Source organism: Camelus bactrianus, chromosome 9 (assembly GCF_048773025.1).
Source record: "Camelus bactrianus isolate YW-2024 breed Bactrian camel chromosome 9, ASM4877302v1, whole genome shotgun sequence".
Lineage (NCBI taxonomy): Eukaryota > Metazoa > Chordata > Mammalia > Artiodactyla > Camelidae > Camelus > Camelus bactrianus.
The window spans coordinates 6,057,465-6,082,456 of NC_133547.1; the positions used below are offsets into that span (position 1 = coordinate 6,057,465).

General features: G+C 57.9%; 3 protein-coding genes and 1 long non-coding RNA gene across 16 annotated transcripts; 3 read left to right on the top strand and 1 right to left on the bottom strand.

Annotated features, from left to right (window-relative positions):
* The first annotated feature begins 65 nt into the window (after positions 1–65).
* Positions 66–8,006, top strand: AKT1S1 (AKT1 substrate 1). Of its 9 annotated transcripts, none has more exons than XM_074369222.1 (6): positions 66–215; positions 4,002–4,387; positions 5,619–5,696; positions 5,787–5,956; positions 6,658–6,781; positions 6,958–8,006. In XM_074369222.1, the coding sequence occupies exons 2-6, from the start codon at positions 4,009–4,011 to the stop codon at positions 7,287–7,289; spliced, it is 1,083 nt and encodes a 360-aa protein (XP_074225323.1). In that variant the 5' UTR covers positions 66–215; positions 4,002–4,008; the 3' UTR covers positions 7,290–8,006. The 9 variants fall into 9 exon arrangements, with proteins under 9 accessions (XP_074225323.1, XP_074225321.1, XP_074225325.1 ...); XM_074369220.1 differs by lacking the exon at positions 66–215 and adding an exon at positions 241–519; XM_074369224.1 differs by lacking the exon at positions 66–215 and adding an exon at positions 241–453.
* A 791-nt stretch (positions 8,007–8,797) lies between these two features.
* On the top strand, positions 8,798–15,174 carry PNKP (polynucleotide kinase 3'-phosphatase). 5 transcript variants are annotated; one of them, XM_045510728.2, is made up of 18 exons: positions 8,843–8,923; positions 9,010–9,080; positions 9,211–9,374; positions 10,030–10,076; positions 10,436–10,738; positions 11,649–11,728; positions 11,807–11,864; positions 11,948–12,055; positions 12,456–12,527; positions 13,517–13,565; positions 13,682–13,752; positions 13,835–13,927; positions 14,030–14,126; positions 14,207–14,268; positions 14,501–14,610; positions 14,696–14,783; positions 14,880–14,941; positions 15,019–15,174. In XM_045510728.2, exons 3-18 carry the CDS (start codon positions 9,224–9,226, stop codon positions 15,134–15,136), a joined length of 1,569 nt encoding a protein of 522 aa, XP_045366684.1. In that variant the 5' UTR covers positions 8,843–8,923; positions 9,010–9,080; positions 9,211–9,223; the 3' UTR covers positions 15,137–15,174. The 5 variants fall into 5 exon arrangements, with proteins under 5 accessions (XP_010945301.1, XP_010945302.1, XP_045366683.1 ...); XM_010947001.3 differs by having other exon boundaries at positions 8,853–8,923; positions 9,010–9,084; XM_010946999.3 differs by lacking the exon at positions 9,010–9,080 and having other exon boundaries at positions 8,798–8,923.
* Positions 15,175–15,849: 675 nt separating this feature from the next.
* Positions 15,850–24,629, bottom strand: PTOV1 (PTOV1 extended AT-hook containing adaptor protein). The gene is made up of 13 exons (XM_074369227.1): positions 24,255–24,629; positions 21,591–21,728; positions 21,379–21,461; positions 21,238–21,295; positions 21,048–21,155; positions 19,334–19,489; positions 18,728–18,814; positions 18,556–18,629; positions 18,423–18,480; positions 18,056–18,160; positions 16,463–16,660; positions 16,297–16,368; positions 15,850–15,978 (listed from the first exon to the last, which is right to left on the bottom strand). Exons 1-12 carry the CDS (start codon positions 24,423–24,425, stop codon positions 16,357–16,359), a joined length of 1,248 nt encoding a protein of 415 aa, XP_074225328.1. The 5' UTR covers positions 24,426–24,629; the 3' UTR covers positions 15,850–15,978; positions 16,297–16,356.
* On the top strand, positions 18,155–19,966 carry LOC123614555 (uncharacterized). Its single transcript, XR_006721988.2, has 2 exons — positions 18,155–18,830; positions 19,254–19,966. It is a non-coding gene; the product is annotated as an uncharacterized LOC123614555 (long non-coding RNA).
* Positions 24,630–24,992: the final 363 nt, after the last annotated feature.

A 24,992-nucleotide genomic window follows, 5' to 3' on the forward strand; every position in this document is an offset into this window, starting at 1 on the left:
GCGGTCCAAGAGCTCCGCCCCCTGGCTCAAGCTAGCTCCTAAATGGTTACTCCTTTCTTCATATTGTATACTGGCATCGAAGCCAAAGAGATGCCATTTTGCTCGAGGGCAGAGCTAAGGCCGGTCAGCTGCGGCCATGTTAATGCGGGGCAGTCCCATCTGTCTGCGGGGCGCGGTACCAAGGTCCTGGAAGAGAGAATCGGATAAAAGGAAAGGTGAGAGTTGCTGTACATCACACGAAGCGCCGAAGGACTCGGGTTAAGGAGATGAAGCCGTCAGTATCCCCGGGAACGAAGCGGTCCCGGACGAATTCCTGAGTCACCATCGAGAGAAAGCGGTCTCGGCCCGCCATATTGAAGCTGGGCAAGCCGAAGCAAGAAAGGCTGCCATGTTGGATCTTTGCCAGTCTTGGTGCTGAGAGGGGATAGGCTGGAGAACCCATGTACATTGTGGGTAAATGATGCCAGGCTGGTTAACGGGCACTACTTTCCATCAGTTCTGTGGAAGAAGTTATTATGGGTGAGGGACGTCAGGTCGCTTGCATTCGAGTCCTGTGGTCCTGGGTGTGTCTGTGCATTTGCCCCTATTTCTTGAGGGCAAGTCGAAATGGTTTAGGTTTGTTTCCGAGCAAGCTGAAGCCTTTCTTTCAAATCTTTCTTGTGGGCACCCGGCTGTCGCCTTTGCCCCCTTGTGACCCGGTGAAACCCCCGTAACCACCATCTTGGGGTTGGGCGGCCGGGATAAGGGAGGCGGAGTGTATAGAATGGAGGCGGGCCAACCACGCGGAAGTGACGCATGGCGCCGCCATGTCTTTTGAGGGCGGCGACGGCGCCGGGCCGGCCATGCTGGCTACGGGCACGTGAGTGGAGGCGGCGTTGTGAACCGCGGTGTGGGGAGGATTTGGCTGTCTGGAGGAGAGGGGAGCTTGGAGGGCGAGCCGCTTGCGGGAAGGGTATAGCCTGCGTAGGTCAGAGCGCAGAGATCCCCCAGTGACCCTATGCTGAGCGCTGGAAAGGTGTCGCCCGCGGGAACCGTCGTGTCTGACTCGAGGCAAAGCTTCGACAGTCTTACCTCCGGTCTTCAGACCTATTAGGATACTTATCTTGGCTGTGGACCATGTCCACAGGGTCGGGGGGTTACTTGGTGGGGCCTCGGGGCTCCCCTCACCCGTCCAAAGGCGGGACTTCCGGTCCTGGCCCCCACCTGGGCGGGATTTCCTGTTTTCTTCCTAGCGAAATGGGTCTACCCTGAACCCCCAGGCGAAGTAGGGTGGCATCTGAGCGGTATAGAAAGAATCCAGGCATTCAACTGCCCCCGGCCACGGGTTGCATCCTGGAGTTCCTCCCACCTTGGGCGGAAAAGGGGTTTACTTCCAGTTTGACAGGTGGTTGGAGAGCACTTCGCTAGTGTCACTCATTCCTTGGGGGACTCTTGCCTCACCTCTTCCTGGAGTCAGTTTCCTGACTTCACCTCTTCCCCTCATCCTAAAAGGCCAGTCACCTTACCTCTCCCTTCTCCCTCCTGTGGGGAACAGGTCTCGCCTCCATTTGGGGGAAGGGGTCTTCCATCTCTCAGCCCCTTGGAAGATACAGGACTTGCTCCCGAGGCTGAAGAGGTGGGAGACTCTCCTGTGGGGTACTTGGCTTGGCTGCTCTCCTGTTGGGTAACTGACTCCAGAGAGCCTCGAGGCCTTGGCAGAGAGGTCTGCGGGAGTCGCCCGCCTCCTTTTTGCCCTTGTCTCCTCTTTGAGTTGCGTGCGGGACCCTCATGACCCACTCACTCCCACTTTACTCTTTTCAACTTCTAAGATCTAGGAGATTGATCTACTCAGAAGTCTCCTCTAAGAGAGGAGTTTGATCTTGATGTCCTAAGGAAGTGAGAACTTCTGGCCTAGCACTACCAGGCTCTGTGACTGTGGACCAGTCATTTCCCTGCCCTGAGCCTGTTTCCTCCATCAGGTGGGGATGACGTGAGGAGTGGCTGTGAGACCCTGAGCACCTCCCAGTTCTGTTGAGTTTTGGAGTCGAGCGGACAGCAATTTCAGCCCTACTTCTGCCCTTTCTACTTGTGTTTTCCAGCCAGTACCTTAAGTTCTCTGAGCCTCACTTTTCCCATCTGGATTAGGAGATCATAAATCTTTCCTCATGAGGTAGGCAGGATGACATTTGGGGTTAACAACAGGTTCTGAATCCAGATGGCCAAATTCAGGTCCCAGCTCTCCTCTCTCTAGCCGAATGACCCTGGTCAAGATATTGAATCTCCGTGGGCCTCAGTTTGCAACTGTCAAGTAGGGTCATAAGAGCTCCTCCCTCACAGGGGTAGTGGGAGGATGGGATGAGATGGTTGATGACACACTTGGGTCCCCCACCTGTGGGAGGTGCGATACCAACTTGCTCCAGGGTCTATCAGGACGGCTGCTCGTTGTGCTCTCACTGCATGTGGCTTCCAACGAGGGCTTTGTACTCCATTTGTAAGGTAACAGCTCCTTCCTTAGTGGCTCAGGTAGGAGGCGAGAGGACAGGCACAGAGTCCTGGCACAGAGTGGGTGCTCAGCAAACCCTGGCTTCTATGATCATGAGTCACAAAGGGCCTGCAAATTACAATCAAGCTACTCTGCCCCCTGGAGGGCTCAATCACAGCCCTGTTTCAATCCCTTCAGTGATGGGGAGCCTGCTTCCTCTCTGAGGAAGCTCCTCATCTGCCCAGCAGCCTGGGCTCAAACACTGTGGTTTACACAGTGAGGCACAGAGAAGGTCAATCAGTGGTCCAGGGTCACACAGCAGGTTTGAGAGAGTCAGAGCAGGTAGCCAGGCCCGTTGCCACTTGTTCTCACCTTGTAAGGAGATGCCTCCTGCAGGTGGTCTCTGTAGAGCTGAGCTGTTCTGGAGACACAGATCGCCGATCTTGGGCTGCTCATAGTCTGATGGAGGAAGCAGACAGAGGTACAGCTGTCACGAGCTTGTGTGACAAGCTCGTGCCTCTAGGGAAGGCATCTGATCCATCCTGGGGGGTCTGGGGAGACTTTCAGAAGAACTGCTGGAACAGTCTCATCAGAAGTACAAGAGCTTTTTGAGTGGAGTCCAGGCGTAGAGAGCAGCTGGCACGCCATTTTCTGCTCCAGCCTGGCTCCCCAAGGCCTGCCACATGCTGGGCAAAGCAAGGGCCTCCTATGCTGGCTGGGGAAATGGATGTAGATCTTGCTCCCCAGAGGGATGTGTGCTTGGATAAGGGTCACTCAGACATTGTGGGAGCCCATGGGTGGGGAAGGTGAGTGAAAGAGTGACAAGAAAATGGAGGACAGGTGGATGGAGGACAGGTGGTCCAGGTCACAGAGGAGGGGTCCCGCCTTGATTGAAAGTCTCGGGCCTCAGGATTCTGGAAGGATGCGAGGCCGGGGGAGGCCCTCCAGTGCCAGGCTGGGGAGCTTTGACCTTGTCCTGGGGATGCTGGGGAGGAGCAGGGTCAGCTCCAGGGTCAAAAGAAACATGGTCCAAGCCACGTGTATAATTTCCAATTTTGTGTAAGCCACATTAAAACGAGTAAAAAGACAGATGAAATTTATTTTCACCATATATTTTATTTAGCCAGCAGAAATAAATGTCATAATTTCAACATTTAATCAATTTCAGATGGCTCACAAGATGTTTCACATCCTGCCTTTTTGCGCTAAGTCTTTCAAATCCCGTGTGGATTTCACACTCGTGGCACCTACCACTTTGGACCCGTTACATCTCAAGTGCTCCTGAGTCACGTGTGACTCGTGGCTCTGATATTGGACAGGGCGGGGCAGAGAGGAGATACTTGGGCTGCGAGGACAGGCAGGGAGAACAGATGGGGCTGCGAGATGGAGAACATCAGGGGAAGATGGGGGAAGATGCTGAGCTCAGCTGGGATAGGGTGGATAGGAGGTGGCAGCCAGGGACAGATGGACACGTGGGGCTGGGTGCATGTGGACGTTCAAGTTGCGAAGCCTCAGCCCAGTGTCCTGCTCTGCCCCGCAGGGCGCGGATGGCATCGGGGCGCCCCGAGGAGCTATGGGAGGCCGTGGTGGGGGCTGCCGAGCGCTTCCGGGCCCGGACGGGCACGGAACTGGTGCTGCTGACGGCTGCACCACCCCCGCCGCCCCGCCCAGGTCCCTGCGCCTATGCTGCCCACGGTCGCGGGGCCCTGGCGGAGGCTGCCCGCCGCTGCCTCCACGACATCGCCCTGGCCCACCGGGCTGCCGCCGCTGCCCGGCCCCCTGCACCCCCACCAGCACCACAGCCACCCAGCCCCGCACGGAGCCCTCCCCGGCCTACGCTGGCCAGGGAGGAAGATGAGGAGGACGAGGACGAACCAACAGAGACGGAGACCTCTGGGGAGCGGCTGGGCGTCAGTGATAATGGAGGTGAGCAGGGCAGGGGCAGGGGCGGCTCTTGGTAAGATGCCTGCTCAGTAGGGTTTCCTGGAGGGGAATGACTCGCTTGTCCCTGTGTCCTGATGTTCATGGAAGCTGCAGTCTTAAAGAGCCTGGGGGCCAGGCCGCCTTGCCTGGGACTCACTCTATGACCTTAAGCCAGTCATTTCTCCTCTCTGAGCCTCCATTTCCTTACATTGTGTCCTGGGACTAGCTCTGTGCTGGGGGTACTGGGCACAGGGCCTTTTGTCCTGGGACTCCAGGTCTAGCCAAGGAATTGTAGTCCTGACACATGGCAGTGCCCTGTGGAGGCCATCGGGGTGGGAGGGAGCCTCCTGAGCCAGGAGCATGAGTAGAACAGAACTTGTTTCCAAATCTGGAGTCCCTGATGCCTGTGAGAGCAAAGGCAGGGCTTAAAGAGGAGTCAGGGATGCAAGCAACAGCTGAGGAAACAACTGGCTCTTTCCATGTGTAAGTTGTTTTCTTTTTGTTTGTTTTGGAGGGGAGGTAATTAGGTTTATTTATTTATATTAATTTTTTTAAATGGAGGTCCTGGGCATTGAACTCAGGACCTTGTGCATGCTAAGCATGCACTCTACCACTGAGCTATACCCTCCCCACCATATGGAAGTTGGATGCTTCCCAGAGACTTCACTGTAACATTAGGGCTTTGATGGGTGAGTAGGAGTTTTCTGGCAGGAGGGAGCTCAAAAAGTAGTAGTTACTCATTTGCTATTGTTACCACCAATGGCTGGCTTCCTCACTGTGGCTGAAGAAAACCCTCATAGGGTTAAGGGCACAGACTCTGGAGTCAGATGGCCTGGGTTCAAATCCTGATGACACCACTTACTAGATGTGGGACTTTGGGCAAGTGAATTAATCTCTCTGTGCCTCCAGGTCCCCATTTGTCAAACAGGGATCCTAATCATCTCATATTTCTCTCAGCCTGTATTTTTTGAGTCAGTTCATCCCAAACAGATCTTATAGACTTCACATTCATCCAGCCAGTTGCTTTCACTTGTGGATGCAGCAGACAGACAGAAACTTGGATTTATTTCTGCCGGGCAGATAACCAGGGAAAGGGTATTTGAGGCAGAGGGAATAATAATTCCAGAAGGCCTGCGGCTTACAAGGGCCTGCTAGTGCAGGGAGCAGGGAGGTGGTGGCAGTGGCTGGGGTCCTGCTGGACCCGACTGGCCTGGGCCTCTAATGCCATCTGCAGGACTCTTTGTGATGGATGAGGACACCACGCTCCAGGACCTGCCCCCCTTCTGTGAGTCGGACCCTGAGAGCACAGATGGTGAGTGTCTCAGGCTGTCCCCATTCCCAGAGTGGGGGTGGCACTGGGACAAAGGCAGAGACAGAGGTTAAAGTCCACCCTCTCTCCCAGATGGGAGCCTGAGCGAGGAGACCCCTGCCGGCCCCCCAGCCTACTCAGTGCCCCCGGCCTCAGCCCTGCCCACACAGCAGTACGCCAAGTCCCTGCCCGTGTCCGTGCCCGTCTGGGCCTTCAAGGAGAAGAGGACAGAAGCACGATCGTCTGATGAGGAGAATGGGCCGGTGAGGGGCAAATGGGAGGCGGGAGGAGGGTGTCAGGAAGGGCTCAGAGCCACCTCCTCCAGGAAGCCCTCAGACATGGATGCCATGTTTCACAGGATTGATCCTCCCCTTCACTTCACAAGGCCGGTTCTTGGGCCAGAGTGGTGCACTTTTAATGGTCACAGCCTTATAATGCGTCCCAGTGCCTTGTAGAGAAAGCCACCTCTCTTTTCTAGGAAAAGCTGTGTTTATGGAATACCTGCTCTGGGCAAGGCACAAGTATTTTGGTATCCCTTCCAGATAGGGAAACTGAGGCTCAAATAACTTTCCACCCCATCCCACATACTCCTGGCCCCTCCTCTGTTCCTCCCACATCATTCTACATGTGGAGTTTCTGGGCTCGCCCCAGGTGGGTCCTCATCTCCCGTCCCTAAAGCACCCTGAAGGAGAGGGGAAACTGAGGCACTGAGTATACATGTGACTTCCCTGAGACTCAGCCTGTAAGTGGCTGAACTGGGACTGGAACTCAACTTCCTTCTGGAAAAGAGCTATGGACTTGAGGGAGGAGGCCATGCATCCAATGGTTCCCCCTCCCCATGACACCTCTCAGTGCCCTCATCTACACACTGGCAAGAGTCCACCAGCTGCTGCTGTCCTTGTTTGTCACTGGTGGAAGCACAGTTAATTAACTGGACGTTTGAGGCCTGAGTTCTGGGTCCTAGGCGTGCCTCCGAGAGGACCAGGGCCAGCTTCTATCCGTGGCTTCTCCCATTCCGCTGGGGGTCAGGCTTCTTGGAGGAGGTGGAGTCAAGTTGGGTAGAAGAGCCCTAAATGGAGCAGGACAAGGTAAAGGGCCTTCCTGACCCTGGGCATCGCAGGGGCAAAGCGCTAGGAAAGGGCCTGGAGCCCAGGGTGCAGGCGTTGAACGCCGGGGTTGGGATGGGTGTTGTGGGGGCCGTGGCGGACGCTAACCCTGTCCATCACCGTTTCCGCTGACCCTGTCCGTGTCACCGTTTCCGCAGCCCTCCTCGCCGGACCTGGACCGTATCGCGGCAAGCATGCGCGCGCTGGTGCTGCGGGAGGCCGAGGACACTCAGGTCTTCGGGGACCTGCCGAGGCCACGGCTCAACACCAGCGACTTCCAGAAGCTGAAGCGGAAATACTGAGGCCCAGGCAGGGAGCTTCCTGGCCTGGCGTCCGCCCCACACGACACTACACCCCTGCCCCGCCCCCGGGGCCCGCCAATCCGAGTCAGATCCGCGACCGGCCTCCCACACCCTCCGGCTCCAGGACTGACCAGTCTTTGCCAATCCCCAACACCCTTCCAGCCCACGACCGATCCCGCGCCGACTAGCGGGACCTGTCCAGTTTCCCTTTTGGGTCTGTCTGCTCTCAGCCCAGTGACAGATTCTTTCTATTACGGGATTGGCTCGCTCCCCGATCAGGGCGTGGTTAGGTCAACTGTCGTTTTCTGCCTAGCAACAAGGGCTTTGCTCGCACGGCATTGGCTCCATTCCCAAAGAGCACAGCCAAGCCCCAGGATTGGGTGGTGGCCATCCACTTCAGTTCCTTCCCTTGATTGGCTCGAAAGCTGTAAAGGGCTTGACCAATCGCCCGAGAGTCCTATCCGCCCTTCCTGACTTACCCCACCTGATTGGCTCCAGGCTCCTGGGGGCGTGGCCAATCTCCTCCTGTGCCCAGGATTGGCCTGTGGCCTTAAATTTACGTTCTTTACACTACTGGGGCTGGGGTCATTTTTTGCCAAGGTCCTGCCAATTGTTCCTCTGGCCCCCTCAGGGATGGCCCAATCCTGTTTCTGCTTCTGACACCCTCTGATTGGTTCCATCCCACAACAGCCTGCCAATCAAAGCCCGTCCTTGTATCCAGGATGTTACCAGCTCCCATCCCTTTCCCCCCACCCCCACAGGTGCCTTAAAGGGCCCTCGTCCACCCAAGGTGGGGGGCAGGGGGCCTCACTCTCCGGCCCTGGTGTGGGGGAGAGCGTGGGGGGTGGGGATTGGGAGTTGGGAGGAGCGCTCTAAGATTAAAGAGTTTTACTTCTGAGAAATGAGTATGAATTGAATTGAGTTGTGGGTGTTCTTTCAACATTTTCTGAAGTCAAATGAGCAGCGTCTCATTGATTCTCAGTGCTAAAGTGGGAATTGAACTCGTCCCCATTTTACAGACAAGAAAACAAAGATTCGTGGGGTGGGAGGAAGGATTCCAGTCCTGTGAGATCGTGAAGCGCCAATCTTCAGGGGTGTGAGTGTTGAAATACTTCAAGGAATCAAACTCCTGAGCCCACATAGTGGCCAGGAACCTCCAGCTGAAGTCGGAAGTTTTCTGGCTAATGTAAGACAGCTAGAAGTAAGAGAACAGGTGCTGCCTGGTCCGAAGATGGGGCCAGGTCATGTAAACGCAAAATCTCCATCTCCCATCAGACCATCATCGGAGGAATGCCATCAATAGGCAAGACTTAAATGGGGCAAACTACCACCCAGACACTTCTGTAAGTTATTTATGTGTACTAACTCCTTATCTTCCTAGTAAACCCACGAAGTGGAAACGATTGTCTCCACTTTGTAGATTAAAAAAACTGCAGCACTGAGGGTAGGGGTGCTGTCGGAGCAGGCTTTCTTCTACTGACAATAAGCATCAATGAGGGAAGAGAATTTCCACCCGCTGTTAACTATCTCTGGCAAAGGGAATGAAAGTTAGAATTCAACGTGGAAAGAGGAAAATTTGTGAACAGAGAACCCATCTCCCCCTACTGGACTGAGCCTCACACTGCAGCAGGAGAGATAAAGGTCAGAGCTATAGAGGGACCGCAGAGGCCCTGGGTCGATGAAGGGGCGGGGCTTCTGCCGTAGGCGAGGCCAATGCCCCGCCCCCTTGGTAGGCGAGTCATTTCCGTCCGCGGAGAAACAGAAAGCAGCGGGCGGAGGAGCGGGCCGAACGGCTTGGGCCGTACCTCCCTGGTCGTAAGTGGTGAGTGAACCCGAGACGCAGACAAAGGTGAGCGCAGGGCCGAGGCGGGAGTGCGCGAGTTTCTCGGCCTTTGCCTTGAAAACTAGGGGTCCGTGCTTCCAGAGGGACGGAGCGGAGCGTCGTCGCCTGGGAAACGGCGTGAGCCCCAGGCCGGCAAGTGGGTAGGATTTCCCGAGCCTTTAGGGAATGAAAGGAATTCCTGGTGGTGAGGGCGAAAGGAGGCGGGACTTCCTGTAGCAATCTGAGGGCAACCTGCCACTCAAACCTATTTACCTACTTTCCTTTAGGCCGGCTCCCAGGATGGCCATGGTGGAGGCCCAGGGCCGGCTATGGCTGGAGAGCCCCTCTGGGGGAGCGCCTCCCATCTTCCTGCCCTCAGGCGGGCAAGCCCTAGTCCTGGGCCGGGGACCCTTGACCCTCGTTACCGACCGGAAGTGCTCCAGAAACCAAGGTGGGCTGGGGCGGGGCCTGAGCTGGAGGGGGTGTGGCCTGCTTCAGGAGCGGGAACACAATCAGTGGGAAAGATGGGCAGTCAGTCCAGCGAGGGACGTGCTTGGCCACCAGGCAGAACTGCTTGATGCCGCCAATCCTGAAGTTGTTAGGTGCCATCTGAGGAGCACAGGAAGGGAAAGATTGTGCCTGACCTGAAACTACCCCCACACCTTGGGCAGAAGGGGATGGAATCAATCCTGAGACATCTGTCACTAGGCAGAGAAAGATACTCAGAGGCCACCGTGAAGGCTTGAGTTGGGCCACGACCCTTGTCAAGGAGAGCCGATTCTATGGTGAAAAGCCACATAGTGCTAGCAGGGGTGGGTGGTAGCAGGCCAAACTCAGATCCTACATTGTCAAGGAAAAGCCAATTTTATACAGAAAAGTACCCAACCTATCCCTAAGCGAGGACCAGTGTCACAGGCAATCCTAATGCCTTTATCTGGCTACTGCGTGTGAAGGAGTGAGCCAATCCGAATTAGAAATAAGCTGCTTCCTTCTGCTGAATGGGTGCTGTAGCCCCATCCTGTGGCCTGAAGCTGGCCATGCTCCCCGGTGAGGAGGGAAGCAGTCACCAAGGATTCAAATCCTGACTCCACCCCCTCAATCCTCAGTGAAGCTGGTCGCAGACCCTGAGACTCGGACTGTGGCAGTGAAACAGGTACCAGTTGGTTAGCAAAGGACAGCAGGCCTCGGGGTAGGGGATGGAGGGTGGGCAGTGGAGAATCCCTCGGGAAAATTTGGCTGGGAGGAAAAGAGGTGTGGCCTGCTTCAATGTGGTAAATATCCATCCCTACTTAGCATATGTGCTGCTGAAGCACTAGCCATCCGTATTTAAATTGGATAGAAAGATTGGATGCCTGTAACCTTCCTAAAGCCCTGATTGGTGGTACTCGGTGAAGAGGCGGGGCTTAAGAGTCTGGCTGGTGCAGAAAGGCGAATCCTTCTCCTTGTTATTTGATTGGAGGAGGTTTCCGGTGGGGGTGGATCCAGTCCCAGTTCCTCCCTCTTTCTCTACAGCTGGGCGTTAACCCCTCAACTGCCGGGACTCAGGTGCTGAGCCTGGGGTTAGAGGCCTCTCTAGGGGTAGGGGACACGTTGTATTTGGTGAACGGCCTCCACCCGCTGACCCTGCGCTGGGAAGAGGCCCGCACGCCCGAATCCCAGCCAGATACTCCACCCGGTACCCCTCCTGTGGCCCCAGACAAAGAGGAGGAGGATGTTGAGCAGCGGAAAAAGCGGATACGGAAGTCATCCCCTGGCTGGGAGAGTTTCGGGAAGCTGCTAGTGTTCACTGCACCTGGTGTGAAGCCTCGGGGCAAGGTAAGGCCCAAGTTGAAGACTGGGGGAGCCACCAGGGAGACTCAACCCCAAGTTTGCTGTGTGCTCCTAGTCAAGTCACTTGACCTCTCTTAGCTTCCACTTACTCTTCTGAGAAATGGACCTGATGACAAATTCAGGGGTTGTTGTAAGCACTGGAGGAAACGATATATATCAACTCCTGCCCAACCCACAGTAACCACCAAGTAACCATAGCTATGATCGTTATTATTATCAGGAGCTATTGTGATGAGTATTTCTGAGGATCAGAGAGACTTGAGTTCAAATGCTGTTACACCACATTTTCTGAGCCTCGCTTCTCTCATCAGTAAGATGAAGCCACAAAAAGCACGCGTCACAGTGCATGAAGGGAAGTTAGCACCCAAACAAAACTTAGCTCTTGTTTTTCTTTTCATGATCATTAGTCCTCCGAGGTGGAAAAGGCCAGGGGAAGAGACTGGGTAGGATCTGAAGCACACTTTATTTTATTTTTTGTTTTTTAATTTTATTTTACAGGGGGGAAGTAATTAGGTTTATCGATTTATTTGGTTTTTCGAGGTACAGGAGATTGAACCTAGGACCTCGTGCATGCCAAGCATGCAGTCTACCACTTGAGCTATAACCTCCCCCACTGAAGCCCATTTTAAAGATTGGAGTACTGAGGGGCTCAGGAGGAATAGGACGTAGTAAGGTGAAGCTTTCACTTTCTGCATGCAGGTGGCCGGGTTGCATCCTTGCTGTGCCCTGTCCTTATTACATAAGATGTGTGTGGGTTGCTGTGACTCAGTTTCCCCATCTGTCAGGGGCAGGTGGTAACAGTCCCTGCCTTGCAGGGTTCTTGCGAACCAGCCTGTGAGTGAGGGGGGTCAGAGGCGTGACCGTGTTGCTGTTCCTCTTTTCTTGGTGACATCAGGTGGCCGGTTTTGATCTAGATGGGACCCTCATCACCACACGTTCCGGGAAGGTCTTTCCCACTGGCCCCAGTGACTGGAGGTGAGAAGAGGCAGGAGGTGGGGGGAGTGAGGCGCGCTGCGGGCCCCAGGTCACCGTGCTCTTCCCTGCCCGCCCTAGGATCCTGTACCTCGAAATTCCGCGCAAGCTCCGGGAACTGGATGCCGAGGGTTACAAGGTGTGTATGTGAATGTGCACAGTGGCTGGGTCGCCAGGGAGGCCCGGGCCTGATGAGGTGAGTGACACCCATCTGCTCCATAGTTGGTGATCTTCACCAACCAGATGGGCATTGGGCGCGGCAAGCTGCCAGCAGAGGAGTTCAAAGCCAAGGTGGAGGCTGTGATGGAGAAGCTGGGGGTCCCCTGTCAGGTACGGCTGCAGGGGAGGCTGAAGGTATGGAGAGACAGAGACTCTGAGACAGGGGTGGGCAGGCGAGAGACCCAAGGTGAGGGGAACAGCGACCTAGAGAGAGGGGGACAGAGACACCAAGAAGGGGAAGAGAGGAGGAAACAAAGACCCAGGGAGAAGATGTAGCACAGAGAGCCAGTTGTAGATGTGGGGGGACTGAGGCCCTGGGTGAGTGGGGTTAGGGCCCTTGGGGTGGGAGGGTTATGCTGATGGAAACCCAGCATAAGTGGCAGTTCTGTGGCACAGCGTGCTCTCCTTGGATTGGTGAGGGTTGAGGTAGCATCCTTGGGACCCATGTGCTCTCGAAGAACTCTGGGTGCTTGAGGAGCCAACAATAGTGTCTGACTCTGCCTGCCCCCAGGTGCTGGTGGCCACACATGCTGGCTTGTACCGGAAGCCGGTGATTGGCATGTGGAACCACCTGCAGGAGCAGGTGAGTTTTTGGTTCCAAGTCACCCTGCTTTTCCCTCTGCAGCCCCTTGCCACCCCCCACCCCGGTTTCTATCCCACAACCTCCCTCTCATCTCCTCCCTGGGCCTGGCTTTCTTAGTTTCTTTGCTATCATGTCCTAGTGTTGGTATGTGAGGCCGGTGCTTTTAAGCCTTGAAAACCAGAGTGGTCAAGAGAGAAATCACTCATGGATTCATTCATTCGTTTGTGTGTGTGCATTGGTTCTAAGGTTTGACAGCTTCTTAAGCTGAAGATACTAGTGAACAAGAAGGCCCTGCCAGCTCCCAGATCAGGGAAGGTGCAGACTATGATAGATGCGTTGACAGATGTGTAAAATGGCAGAGGAGTGAGGATCAGGCAGGGTGTAGTTTTACCTAAAGAAGTCAGGGAAACCCTCTCTGAGGTGCCGTTGAGTAAAGACCTCAAGCTGGGGAGGGAGGGAGCCCCATGGGGATCTAGGGGAGTGGTCCAGGCTGGAGTAACGGCGAGTGCAAGGGTTCTGAGGTAGGGCCAAGCCTGGTGAGGAGGCCTGTGTGGCTGAGCGGGTGAGGGGAAGAGCGCAAGGTATGAGGTCAGAGAGCGGGGGTCAGATTGTGTGAGGCCTTGTGGGCGAGGTGGCCCAGGGTTGGGAGGGTTGGGAGCTGCGGTAAGTGGTATATGGCGCCCTCTGGCGGCCATTCAGGGGAACAGACGGCAGAGAGTGAAAGCCCGGAGACCAGAAGGGAGTGACTGAATAGTCCAGATAGAGGCTGGTGGCCAGGATCCAGTTGGTGGCGGTGTAGAGGGTGAGAAGTGGGTGGTGGGCGCGGCCGAAAAGATTTGCTGATGGGTTGGATGTGGGGCATGAGAGGTTACAGATCAGGCCTAATGTGGGCAGACCAAGCTGACCATCCTTGCAGGTTAGTGCTCTGCTGGGGCAGGTGTGGGAGTGGGTTCCTTACTGCCTGTTGTCTGTCACCTGTTCCTCCCCAGGGCAACGAGGGTGTGCCTATCTCCATCAGGGACAGCGTCTTTGTGGGAGGTAACTGCCTGGGGGTTGGGGAATGTGTGGGTCCTGGGAGGCCGATGTGGGAGCGCTGGGGACTCCGTCCCTAAAGTTGCTGGTGGGAACAGGAGTGTGTCCTCCGTGTTTTCCAGACGCAGCTGGGCGCCCAGCCAACTGGGCCCCTGGGAGAAAGAAGAAAGACTTCTCCTGTGCAGACCGCCTGGTGAGACCCCCCCACCCTGCACGCCACCCCCACTACCCCAAGCCCAGCCCTGACCTCATCTGACCTGTGCTCTCGCCCCTAGTTTGCCCTCAACCTAGGCCTGACCTTCGCCACCCCAGAGGAGTTCTTCCTGAAGTGGCCTGTGGCCAGGTTTGAGCTCCCAGCCTTTGACCCGGTGAGGCCCAGCTGGCTGGGTTGGTACAGCAGGCAGTGGGGTGGGGGGCGGTACCCGGGGGTGGGAAGGGGTGTCCTCACTCACCATGTCTGCTCCTCCCAGAGGACCATCTCCCGCTCTGGGCCTCTTTGCCTCCCTGAGTCCAGCACCCTCTTAAGCTCAGACCCCGAGGTGGTTGTCGCCGTGGGATTTCCTGGGGGTGAGACTCCCTGACCCCCCCCAGAAGCCCCAGTCCCCCTGCAAGTCCTTAGGCTCCCACTAACACAGCGGCCTTCACAGCTGGGAAGTCCACCTTCTTCCAGGAGCACCTGGTGTCAGCCGGATACGTGCACGTTAACAGGGTAGGACCTCTCCTGCACCCCCCTGCCTCCTCCCCCACCACTGCCTGAGCCGGCCTCTAGGTCTGTTCTCTCTGCGTCTCTGGCCTTCTCCAAGGTCTGCCCCGCTCCCATGCCTCCTCTGTTCCTCCTACCCTGGGTTCCTAACCCTGTATCTCTGGGTCCCCCTCTCCCTGGTTCTGTCACCCCGGGTCTCCTGACCCCTGTCCATGACTGACTCCTCCCGGGTCCCCAGGACACCCTGGGCTCATGGCAGCGCTGTGTGAGCACGTGCGAGACAGCCTTGAAGCAGAGGAAACGGGTCGTGATCGACAACACAAATCCGGACATCCAGAGCCGGGCCAGGTACTAGTGTCCCAGGGTCCCATGAGAGACGTCTGTAGGGGGGGGCCTTGGGCCCCCTACCAACCCACCTTCCCGGCCCCAACAGGTACATTAAGTGTGCCCAAGATGCAAAGGTCCCCTGCCGTTGCTTCCTCTTCAGCGCCACCCTGGAGCAGGCGCGCCACAACAACAGGGTGAGCCGGCTTGTGGTCCTCCAGCCCCCTCCAGCCCCTCCTACATCCCCCCAACCCCCTAGGCCTGACCAGCCCGACCTCTGCCCCCCCCAACAGTTCCGGGAGATGACAGACCCCTCCCATGTCCCAGTGTCTGACATTGTCATATTCGGCTACAGGTAGGCTACGGGGCGGGCATGGCAACTGGGCGGGTGGAGCTTGGGCCTCGCCTCCACTCGTCATGCTCTGCCGCCAGGAAGCAGTTCGAGGCGCCCACGTTGGCAGAAGGCTTCTCAGAGATCCTGGAGATCCCGTTCCGGCTGCACGTGGCGCCGCGGTTCGAGAGGCTGTACTGCCAGTTTTCAGAGGGCTGAGCCCCCCACAAGCTCCCAATAAATGCCATTTCTCTTTATATTTGACCAGCATTTTGCTGGGAGGAAGGGTGGTTCGCCCAGCCCAGAGTAGGGCCCCTGCTAGTCCACCCACCGGGCTTGGGGGAGGCTGGGCTCCCTGGACAGGCCCTGTTGGAAGGGTTTGCTCTGACCTGAGCACTCGGCCCACGTTCTGTAGATGGGGCAGGGGAACCACGGGGAGCCGGCCCCGAGTGGGCTGCTTCTCCGCAGGGGGCTGCCAGCTGCAGGGCTAGGCCCACAGGTTGGGAAGGTCAGGCATGTGATCCAAAGATGAGAACCAGAGCTCAGAGTCCTCAAGACATGAGATGCTCTGTGCATGAAACGAACCCAGGGCTGTGGCCTGGACCCACAGCAGTGAGGGCACCAGCGAGCCCAGTCAGGCCTGTGTGCATGACTGGCGGAAGGCAGGAACTTGCCTGGTGCTGCCTCGTGTCTGCTTCCAGCCAAGTGACCCCTGGGGAGCCCATGGGTTAAGGAGGGAAGCCGGGAGGTGGGGGCTGGTCCCTGGAAGCAGCCGCCTGGCCGCAGAAAGGCCCCAGAAGAACCGGCCCACCAAGCTCCACTCAGACCTGGCAGCTCCACGAAGTACACTGTCCCCTCCTGGCTCAGGTGACAGTGATCTCAAAGGTGGCCTCCCTGTGAATCTGTTAGTCTGGACAGTGAGTATGGCAGAAGGCTTTTAAAAGACTTTATTGGGGAAACGTACAGGGGTGGGGATCGTCCTTGGAGACATCTCAGGACGCTGTCCTCCATCTCACTGGGCAGTTGCAGTCCCCAGGGACCCCTACTCAGAAGCATCTGACCTGGGGGCAGGGGGTATAGTGGGAGGTCCTGAACAGGGGCTCCCAGCAGCCCCTGGGCCCCCCACACCCTACTGCATAGACCCACAAGCATCCAGTGTCCCGGGGTCTAGAAGGGCCCTCTACCTGCCTGGACCTGGAAACCCCAGCTCCTGTTCCCTCCTACGGAGGTGGAGGGGGGCTGGAGTTTCCTAGGAGGCCTGGGAGGCCTGGGAGGCCTCTCACTCTCTGCTCTGGTCTTCTCAAGGCCAGCGTCACACTACTTCCCGAACCCTGGGCATTCCGACAGTCCATCCTGTACTCAGCCCAGCTGCCACTCACCGGTCTTGGTGGGGGCCTCGTCTGTGACTCCTGGAGAGGCCCAGCCCTGGGGGGTGGCCACTACCCCCCCATCTGTGGGGAAGGAAGCAAGGGAGGAGGAGTCAGCCATTGGGGATGAAGTGGTGGCAGGAACGGGCTCTGAGGGCCCAGCCCTCGGCCGCCTCACCCCTCGCTGCTGCTGCTCCTGCTCCAGGTTCCGCTGCAGGACTTGCTGCTGGTTGGCGATGACACGCCGGATGCCATTGACGAAGTTGCTCTGGTCATGGGGGATGAGGCCAATGAAGATCTTCTTCTCCGAGGAGTACAGGAGCATGAGCACGCGCACCTCGCACGAGGCCTTGTAGGAAAAGTGCACGCAGCCGGCCTGGCGGGTGCAGAGCGCAGTGTCACCGGCCGGCCCTCGGTGCACGTGCTTCTCCCCATCATGACGGATGCAGACCACACGGGTCAGCGTCCCAGCTGCCATCCTCCAGCCCTGTCACTACACCCACATGGGGACAGGAGACAAGCCAGAGACGCCTACCCAAGGACCAGCTCAAGCCCAGCCCAGCCCAAGGCCTGCACGACAAGCTCCAGGGAGACCACGACGCTCCCTGGTGGGAGCCCTGACCCCCACTGGACTGGTACCCAAACTGCCCCTAGGACCAGACAAGACCACCCAGAGAAACACGGGGGACCGATCTGGCACTCCGGCTCCCTTGGCCTGTGCAACCCTCAGAGGCGGCCGAAGCGCAGGGAGGCCAGGCGGCATGCTCACCCATAGCTCAGGGACCTGGCTCAATGTCACAGCAACCGCAGCAACAACGGGCGCGGCGCGCCCAGTGCTCCCCGACCCGTTTCACCGGATCCTCGCTCTCTCCGAGGCCCGGGGACATCTGACAGGTGACAGACTCACAAAGGCCTCCAGAGCCAGGAAGGGCTGTGCCAGCCCTTGGCCCCGCAGGGGTCAGAAGGGACAGGCATCCAGGAGGAGGCCCCCTAGCAGCACCCACCTGCGCCCCAAGCCTGCCGCAGAAGCCAAGGACAGGGCCGGCCACGGTACGCGGGGCCTTTGCACACCTCCCTGAGGGAACCCTGTGCTTTCTAAAATCTTCTGTAACACAAAAGAAACACACAGCCAGCCCCATATGTGTGACGGCACAGCTCTGATTACCAAACTGATTTATTAAAGAGCTATAAGCTACCCTGGGGTGGCCATCACCCGGGACACTAAACACCCAGAGAAGACGACTGCAGTTTCAGAAGCACCGAAGTCCACCCTCCTCGCCTCACAGATGGAGAAACAGACCCAGAGAGAGAAAAGGACTTGGCTGAGACCCACCAACAGGTGACCAGCAGGTACTTTAAAAGCTTGGGCTGGAAGCAGACAGACCTTCCTGCCTGGTGAGGGGCCTTCGGAAGCCTCAGGTTTTCCACTGAAAAACCTGGAATGATGAGGACACTCTGTCCCCAGGGAAGTATCTGAGGACACAAGGACCTGAACCAGGCTCGGTCCAAGTCCAGGCCCCGGCACTTGCTTGGCCCGTGACTGTTTCCTCGTCTGTAAAACGGAGTCAGGAGAGCAGAGCTCCAGGGGAGTCACGAGGACCAGGAGCCAGTGTGGTCCAGGCTCGGGGCTCCCTGCGCCATGGCTACCAGTACGTTCTCCCTGCCAGTTCTGGGGAAGCCTCCGCTCTCATCTCATTTCAGTTTTTAAACTCCCAGCACCTCTGGCTCTATTCGGCCTGGACGTCAGCCCGGCCCCCACCTCCCTACTCACAAAGCCGTTGTCCATGATCCGGCACAGGCTCTTCAGCGTCTCCAGGTCCTTGGTGAAGTGGAACTGCACCAGGCGGGAGTTCCGGAAGAGTGGCACCAGGGTGGTCTGTGGGGAGGCCACTCCGTGAGGCGTGCTGCCTGCCTCGCACTCTCCCCAACACGGCGGCAGTACTGCATCTGAGGGCCTCGCCCAGTTTAAAACCTCAAGCCTGTGGCCCCTCAAAGCTGGGACTAGAAAACCACCCCTGCCTACTTCCAGCTACAGGGCCTTTGCACATGCTGTCCCTTGACACAGGACACCCTCCTCCCCCAGCTGGTGCCTCAAGGCCCTGACGTGGACGCAAGCCTAATGCCCTCTCCCTGCTCACCAGCAGCTGCTGCGGGATGAGCTGCATGTACAACTTCCGCGGCCACTGCTCAGTCCTCCTGCGGGGACAAGGGGCAAGGGTCAGGAGGCCAGGTCTCACTGAGATGCTGCCCCACCCACAGCCCGACACTCACAGGATCTCCCCTTGGTTCACATAGATGTGTGACGGCAGCCACCGCTTAGACCGACTGTTGGGCTCAGGCCTGGGCTTTTGGGGAGAAAAGAAGAGACATCAGGAGTGGGAGGCACCCCAAGTCAGCAAAGACGCACTGGTCCCGAGGTCACCTGGGCCACCCTAGGGCTCACCTCCTGCCACTCCATGACTCCGCTCCATGCCAGGAACTTATTGTTGACGATCTGAACAGGGCCTGCGACACCACCGGGTCCCACTGCCTGTGGGAGGAGACAGGTGTGCTGGGGTCCCAGGCACCCCTAGAGAAGGCCCCTAGGAAACCCAGATGCTGCCCCAGGACCCTCCCCTCTACCCAGGCTTTCTGGCTTCCTGGCCCCCACCCACCCAACCAGACCCTGTCTGCCCATAGTCCAAGAAGACCCCCCAGAGTTGGCCCTGCCCCTCACTCACTCACAGGCCCCCCACGGCCCCCAGTGCCCTAGGACCAGTCCCACCCCTCAGCCTGGGGTATGAGACTCATGGGGTCTGCTTCTAAGTCCCAGGCAGCCGTATAACTTGCTGCACCAACTGGGACACTTGGGTGGAGGGGATGCTGTGAACAACTGGTAAGGCGTGAACCCAGATATGGTCACCCTCCCCACGATCAGCAGGCCTGCGTGCTCATCCACCCCCTGCTCTCCATGGGCATTCCTCCTGCAGAGAACCTCCTGGAGAACCCTTCAACCCCTTGCCCTTCAAAGCCTCACAGACACATCCGGTGACTGGGGCCGAGGACACACCTGTTTGCGGGTGGTGATGACCTGCCGGATGGCGTTGACGAAGCCGCTCTGGTCATAGGGGATGAGGCCCATGAAGATCTTCTTCTTGGACGAGTACAGGAGCATGAGCACGCGCACCTCGCAGGGGGAGATATGGGGGAAGAGCATGCAGCCCGCCTGGGGGGCAGGGAGCAGAGGTCAGAGACCCCAGGGCCCTGTCTAGAGGACAGAAGTCCTCAAACTTAACACCATGGTCCTAATGAGGGGCGTGTAGCCAACACGCCTCAGAGCCTGTGAATGCGCGCCTAGGTGTCCCCTTCTCCGTAAATCTGGGGTTGGGGCTGGGGTCAGGGATCCATGTGTAGGGTGCGAGGGTCCCAAGAATGCTCCACGTCCCCCCTGAGGCCAGCCCTGTCCTGAGGACTGGGGCCAAGTTTGCTGCCTGGGCCAGAATTGTTGGCAGGGAGGCCCGGGCCCAGCTTGCCTGGAGTTAAGAGCACACTCAGGACCAGACTGCCTGGGAGTAAACCCAGCTCTGCTACCTCCTAGCTGTGTAACCGAAAGCAAATCTCCCTCTGGACCTCAGTTTCCCCATCTGTAAAATGGCCCAACAGTGTACACAGTAAGTGCCACATAAACACTTGTTACATGAGATGCTAGTGCCTTCTCAGTGGGACTGCGGGAGAACTTGAGCTCCACAGATGTCCCCCTCTGGGGTGTCTAGATAGTGGGGCACACGGTTCTGGGAACCCCTCACACACATTCTGCCCCCCTGCCTGACTTCTCTCACTCCCCAGATCAAGCTCAGGGTCTGCTTGCTTAGAGACCCCATCCCTGGCCTTTCCTGGACCCACGTGTGGTCACCCCTCCCAGAACTACCAGTAGGACTAGGAATGTGATGGGACAGGCAGCGGAGGGTGTGTGCTGACTCCACCCCGGCAGCCTGGGGGCTGGAGCACAGGACACGGAGCAGGCCCTGGTCTGACAATGCTGAAGGAACGGGTGACCGGGAAGCCAAGAGACCCCCACACTGGTCACCACCCCAGAAGAAAAGGCAAGCCGCTCAGACATGAGGGTGGCAGCATACACAGTGCCCCCTGAAGGCAGCAGCCAGGTGGTCTGTCTCAAAAGGAACCTGGAACTGGAAAGGACCGCAGAGCTGAGTCCTCTGGGCACACTAGTAAGGACCTACCCCCACCTCATGGCCAACCCCTCTGTCACAACCAGACCCCTGCGGGTGGGGGCTGCCGCTGAAGCATGGCCCAAAACTCAGGGGCTGCAGGGCCCACACCAACCGTGTCCTGTTTCTGAACCCCCAACTCTAACAGCCTTGCCAGGCTGTGTTAAAGTCTTTACGCAAACTCACTCCTCCAGGTGGCCCTGCTGACCAAGGCCTGCTATCAGCCCATTTGGCAGATGAGGAAACTGAGTCCCAGCACTGACTACTCCTCCCTGCTGACTCCCTCTTCCCCAGGTCACCCCCATTTGCCAGCCAGGGCCCTGCCACGTACTGTGGCCCCAACAAACTCCAGGGTCCCACTAGCACTGGCCTAGGTTCCTCTGGAGGCAGCTCCCATCTCGGCCAGAGGTGGGCCAGCTTCCTCCACTCTCCACTCCCCACTCCACTGGGGAGAACCTTAGATCCCAGCTCACAGACAGGTTCCCTGCCGCCCGTCCCAGGTCATCCCAGCAGAGCTCCATCACCAGAGTGCTCCCCGCGCCCTCGCCCACTCACGAAGCCGTTGCCCATGACGCGGCAGAGCCCCTTGAGGGAGTCACAGTCTCTATTGGTGAAGTGGAACTGCGCCAGCTGGGAGTTGCGGAACAGGGGGCCCAGGGTGGTCTGGGGGTGACAAAGTGGACAGTGGAGTCAGGGGTGGGGGTGGGGGTGGGGCAATCTGGGGCGGGGGCGGGGGGTGCCTCACCAGCAGCTGCTGTGGGATCAGCTGCATGATCAGCTTCTGCGGCCACTGGTCCGTCTCCCTGCAGGGGGGAGAGGGTCAGGGGCACAGGGGCACAGCTGCCCGCCACTGCCCACCGCCCCACGCAGCCCTCCCACCGCTCACAGGTTCTCGCCCTGGTTCACGTAGGCCTGGCAGGGCAGGGCCCGCTTCAGCTTCGCGGTGGAGTCAGAGTAGGGTCGACGCTTCTGTGGTGGGAGCGAGAGGGGTCACTGGACACAACCCATGTCCCCGGGTGGCCCCCCACCGGCAGAGGCTAAAGGGAGCCCCGGGGCCAGCCCCCACCCTCTGGAGACACAAAGGGACCGGGTGCTCACCTCCTGCCACTCCAGGACGCCGCTCCAGGCCAGCAGCTTGTTGCTGAGCCGGTGCTCGCCTACGGCCAGGCCCCCAAGGGCGAGCCCCGGTGAGGAGGGCCCTATGGGACCCAGGGCCCCAAAGACCCGAGCACCTTGCTGTGGCAGAGGGGGTGCAGAAACTGAGGCTGGGGGTCTGCCAGGGTGGCTGTCCCCCACCTGCCCTCAGATGGGACACTGCAATGTTCAGACACAAATTCCCCACTCCAAAAACCCAGGGCCAGCTCCAAACCCTTCATCCCAATGGTTAAGACCCCATGTGGCTGACTCCCCCATCCCTGTCCCGCTGCTACACCAGGACCCTTTCCCCCAACCCCAAGACTGCTTGTCACCTCAGCACTGGCCCACACAGGGTCCCAGAAAGCCACCAGCTGCTGCTTCCCTTTCAGCCTCTGCTCCAGCTGTGCTCTCAGCCTGGAAGGCCATCTCACCCCCTTCAAGAGGTACCACACACTCATCCTCCCCGGCTGATCAATTATGGCCCCTCTATTGAGACCCAACTCAGAAGCAGTTCTCTGAGGGTCCAGAGCTTCCCGGAAGGACCCCCAACCCACAAGCCAGCCTAGGTCATGTCTGTCTGGCACACCTGTTTGCCCCATCCTACCCATGCTCAAAACCCTTCCAAGGCTCCACAGGGCCCTCTACATAGAGTCCAGACTCTCCCCTCTGCTCCTGCCAACCTCTCCAGGGAGTGCCAGCTACATCAGGCTGACTCCTGGGAAGCGGAGAGGAAGCAACCAGAGCACACGAACAACAGAACTATCCAAGGAGGTGGGGAGACATTTGGAACACGGAGTGTAATGACACCTGGAGGTGCCCCTCAAACACATCTTGAGGGCATCTGCAAAATACCAGGAGAACATTCCAGCAATAAAGCCAAGAAAAGCTACACATTCTACTCACAGGCCACTCTTTTTCAAATCAAAAACATCTCAGAGCAAACAAGGGAAGGCTTCGGAATAGCCTGGCATCATGAAACACATGAAAACCTCACTAGTAGGTGCCTCCAAGGAGTAGAAAAAAATACGGGTTGTTACTTTTCATCTTATTACTAACAGGTCTTTTTCCAATTTCCCGTGAAGTACACAGAGGTTTTCTGTTTCAGAAAAAAGACAGGCAGGGAAAATTGTATTTTGGAGGCGCTTAAAGAGCAAAAAAACCTGAGCAGGCATGCTCTCCATCCAGGTAGGTGGTTCTGGGATTCAGGCAATCGTAGGAGATCAGGAAGAAAAGCGGACAGCATCCTGGTGTAGGAACGAAGTGGTGTGTGTTCCCTGTCGGAGTGTGTCCGAGATGGAGAAAGACTGTTGCGGCCCTGGGTGTGTAGGTACCACAGCTGGTGTGTATAACATCCAAGAAAATGTAGTTAAAGCCCATACCTGGAGGAATCTAGGTGAACATACTTAAGGACCCAGTCAGTATGTGCTTCAGGTACATATGTTAAAAGTCGTCTTGTCTGGGAGGCCAGGTTGACCATATTTTGCTCTGGTGGGTAAAGACCAGGGATGCTTAAGCTCAGGTCTCCCCGAAAGAATGCATGCCAGGGTGGAGGACCACATTTAAGGACTAGACCCAAGTGCTATCTTAAAGGAAATCCCACATCTAAGCAACTGTGTGCAAAATTTGGTTGTGCATTTCAATATGTACTTTGTTTACTACATAAAAAGCCTATTTAGTACTTGCTAGGAGGATGAAAGCCTTAGGTTGCATGCTTAAGGACCCAGGAGGCATTTCTGAACGAGCAGATGTGAACGCTAAGAAATGGAGAAAGCAGTGGAGTGAAGAGTAATGTTTAACTTCAAGGAGGTGTGTATAAGATCCGAGAAAGCCTGTTTAAGGCTTGCGTGGAGCTGCCACAGGTCCTTGCCATGCACGACATTGGGGCGGGGTATTTAAGAAGGGAGCCTGGGTGCCAGGGTAGGGTAAAACTCGCACCCGGACAACCGTATCAACTTAACTGTGTGTGAAACGTTGGGACGTGGTTTTACCGCTCCAAAAAAACGTTATTAAGATTTTTTAAAAGTATGTTTATGTTGTAGGTCTGGGGAAGCGTGTGTAACTGCAAAGATGGATATTTATATTTAAGGTCTGGGCTTGTTGCGATTTGTAAGAGCATCCCACATCTGGCTGAGCGTGCAAATAAATCCTGGGTGCACACGCCACGGGCGCCGTGCAGACGCATGAGGCCGGGGGAGAACGCCCCCGGGGGCAACACCTGGGCGCGCGAGTGCGACGCGGGGGCCCCCTCCCCCATTTCCAGATTTCCTGCCCAGAGAGCGAACAACTTTCCAACTGGAAAAACAAGCGAGCGCACACGCCGACCATCGGCCCGCCCGCCCCCAACCCTGCGTTTAAATCGGGCCGCGGAGTCAGCAGTAATTTGAGCCCTCCTCGGCCTCGTACCCCACCCCCGCCACCCCGGCCCGAACGCGAAACAAAGGGGAGAGGCCGGCGCGTACCACCCGGGGGGATTCAAGGGGGAACCCGGGCCCCAGGCGGGACTACCCTTCGGGCCACCCGAGAGACCCCAGAGAAAAGGGGGCCGAGGACAAAGACGCCAACCCAGACGAGGGGCCGGCGGGGGCGGGGCCGTGGAAAGCTCTGGAAAAAGGGCGGGGGGCTCACCATGGGAGGGGCTGAGCGAGCACGGATCCGCGGCGGCTGCGGGCCTCGGGGACTGGCCGGCCAAGAGCGCGAGCGGGCCGCGCGCGCCGTGAGGGGCCTCAGGGGGCGGCCGCGACCCCCGAGGGGGCCCCCGGCGCCAGAGCGGTGCGGGGCGCGGCGCGGACGGACCATGGCGGGCGCGGACCGAGCGGGCTGGGGGCTGCCACTGGCCTCACGGGGGGCTGCGGGCTCCACCGACTGAGGGGCGCGGGCGCACGGCTTCGGGGGAGACGGGCTGGGCTGTACCAAGCGTGGGGGACGCTCAGCTGGAGAGGGGTCGCCACGGCCAAACCACTGCGGCGAGGAGGGGGAGCGCGGCGCATACCAAGAGCGTCTGCGAGGGGGCGTGGCCAGGGTGTACCAAAATAGGGCCGGGGGAGCCCTGGGAGAGGGTGTGTGGGGCGGGGAATACGGCAATTGGAAGATACTATGGGCCGCTCGAGCAAGGAGGGGAGGAACTCCGAGGTCGCGAGAGAAACAACTTCAAGGGGGCGTGGCGGGAAAGACCATACCGTAGGGTGATGGGGGGAGGTGAACGTGGAAGACGATACCAAGTTGGCTCCGCGCGGGGGGTTGGGATACCGGGAGATGATACCCTGAGCCGGGAGACTACACCAAGACAGGTCAGGAAAAGGAGTAGGAAGGAATAACAGACTGGAGGCAAGAGAACCTACCTAGAGGTTTGGGGATACGGATTGT

Excerpts from the sequence above, each read along its gene's own strand:
- PNKP (XM_010946999.3), top strand. The coding sequence starts at position 9,224 with ATGGCCATGGTGGAGGCCCAGGGCCGGCTATGGCTGGAGAGCCCCTCT. Across the intron at positions 13,928-14,029 it reads AGCTCCCAGCCTTTGACCCG|AGGACCATCTCCCGCTCTGG; the intron begins GTGAGGCCCAGC and ends TGCTCCTCCCAG. Across the intron at positions 14,942-15,018 it reads ATTGTCATATTCGGCTACAG|GAAGCAGTTCGAGGCGCCCA; the intron begins GTAGGCTACGGG and ends CTCTGCCGCCAG.
- PTOV1 (XM_074369227.1), bottom strand. The coding sequence starts at position 24,425 with ATGGTCCGTCCGCGCCGCGCCCCGCACCGCTCTGGCGCCGGGGGCCCC. Across the intron at positions 21,156-21,237 it reads TGATCCCACAGCAGCTGCTG|ACCACCCTGGGCCCCCTGTT; the intron begins GTGAGGCACCCC and ends TGTCACCCCCAG. Across the intron at positions 16,661-18,055 it reads GGATCATGGACAACGGCTTT|GCCGGCTGCGTGCACTTTTC; the intron begins GTGAGTAGGGAG and ends TGCACCCGCCAG.
- AKT1S1 (XM_074369219.1), top strand. The coding sequence starts at position 3,832 with ATGGGGCTGCGAGATGGAGAACATCAGGGGAAGATGGGGGAAGATGCT. Across the intron at positions 5,957-6,657 it reads CTGATGAGGAGAATGGGCCG|GCGTGCCTCCGAGAGGACCA; the intron begins GTGAGGGGCAAA and ends TCTGGGTCCTAG. Across the intron at positions 6,782-6,957 it reads CCTAAATGGAGCAGGACAAG|CCCTCCTCGCCGGACCTGGA; the intron begins GTAAAGGGCCTT and ends CCGTTTCCGCAG.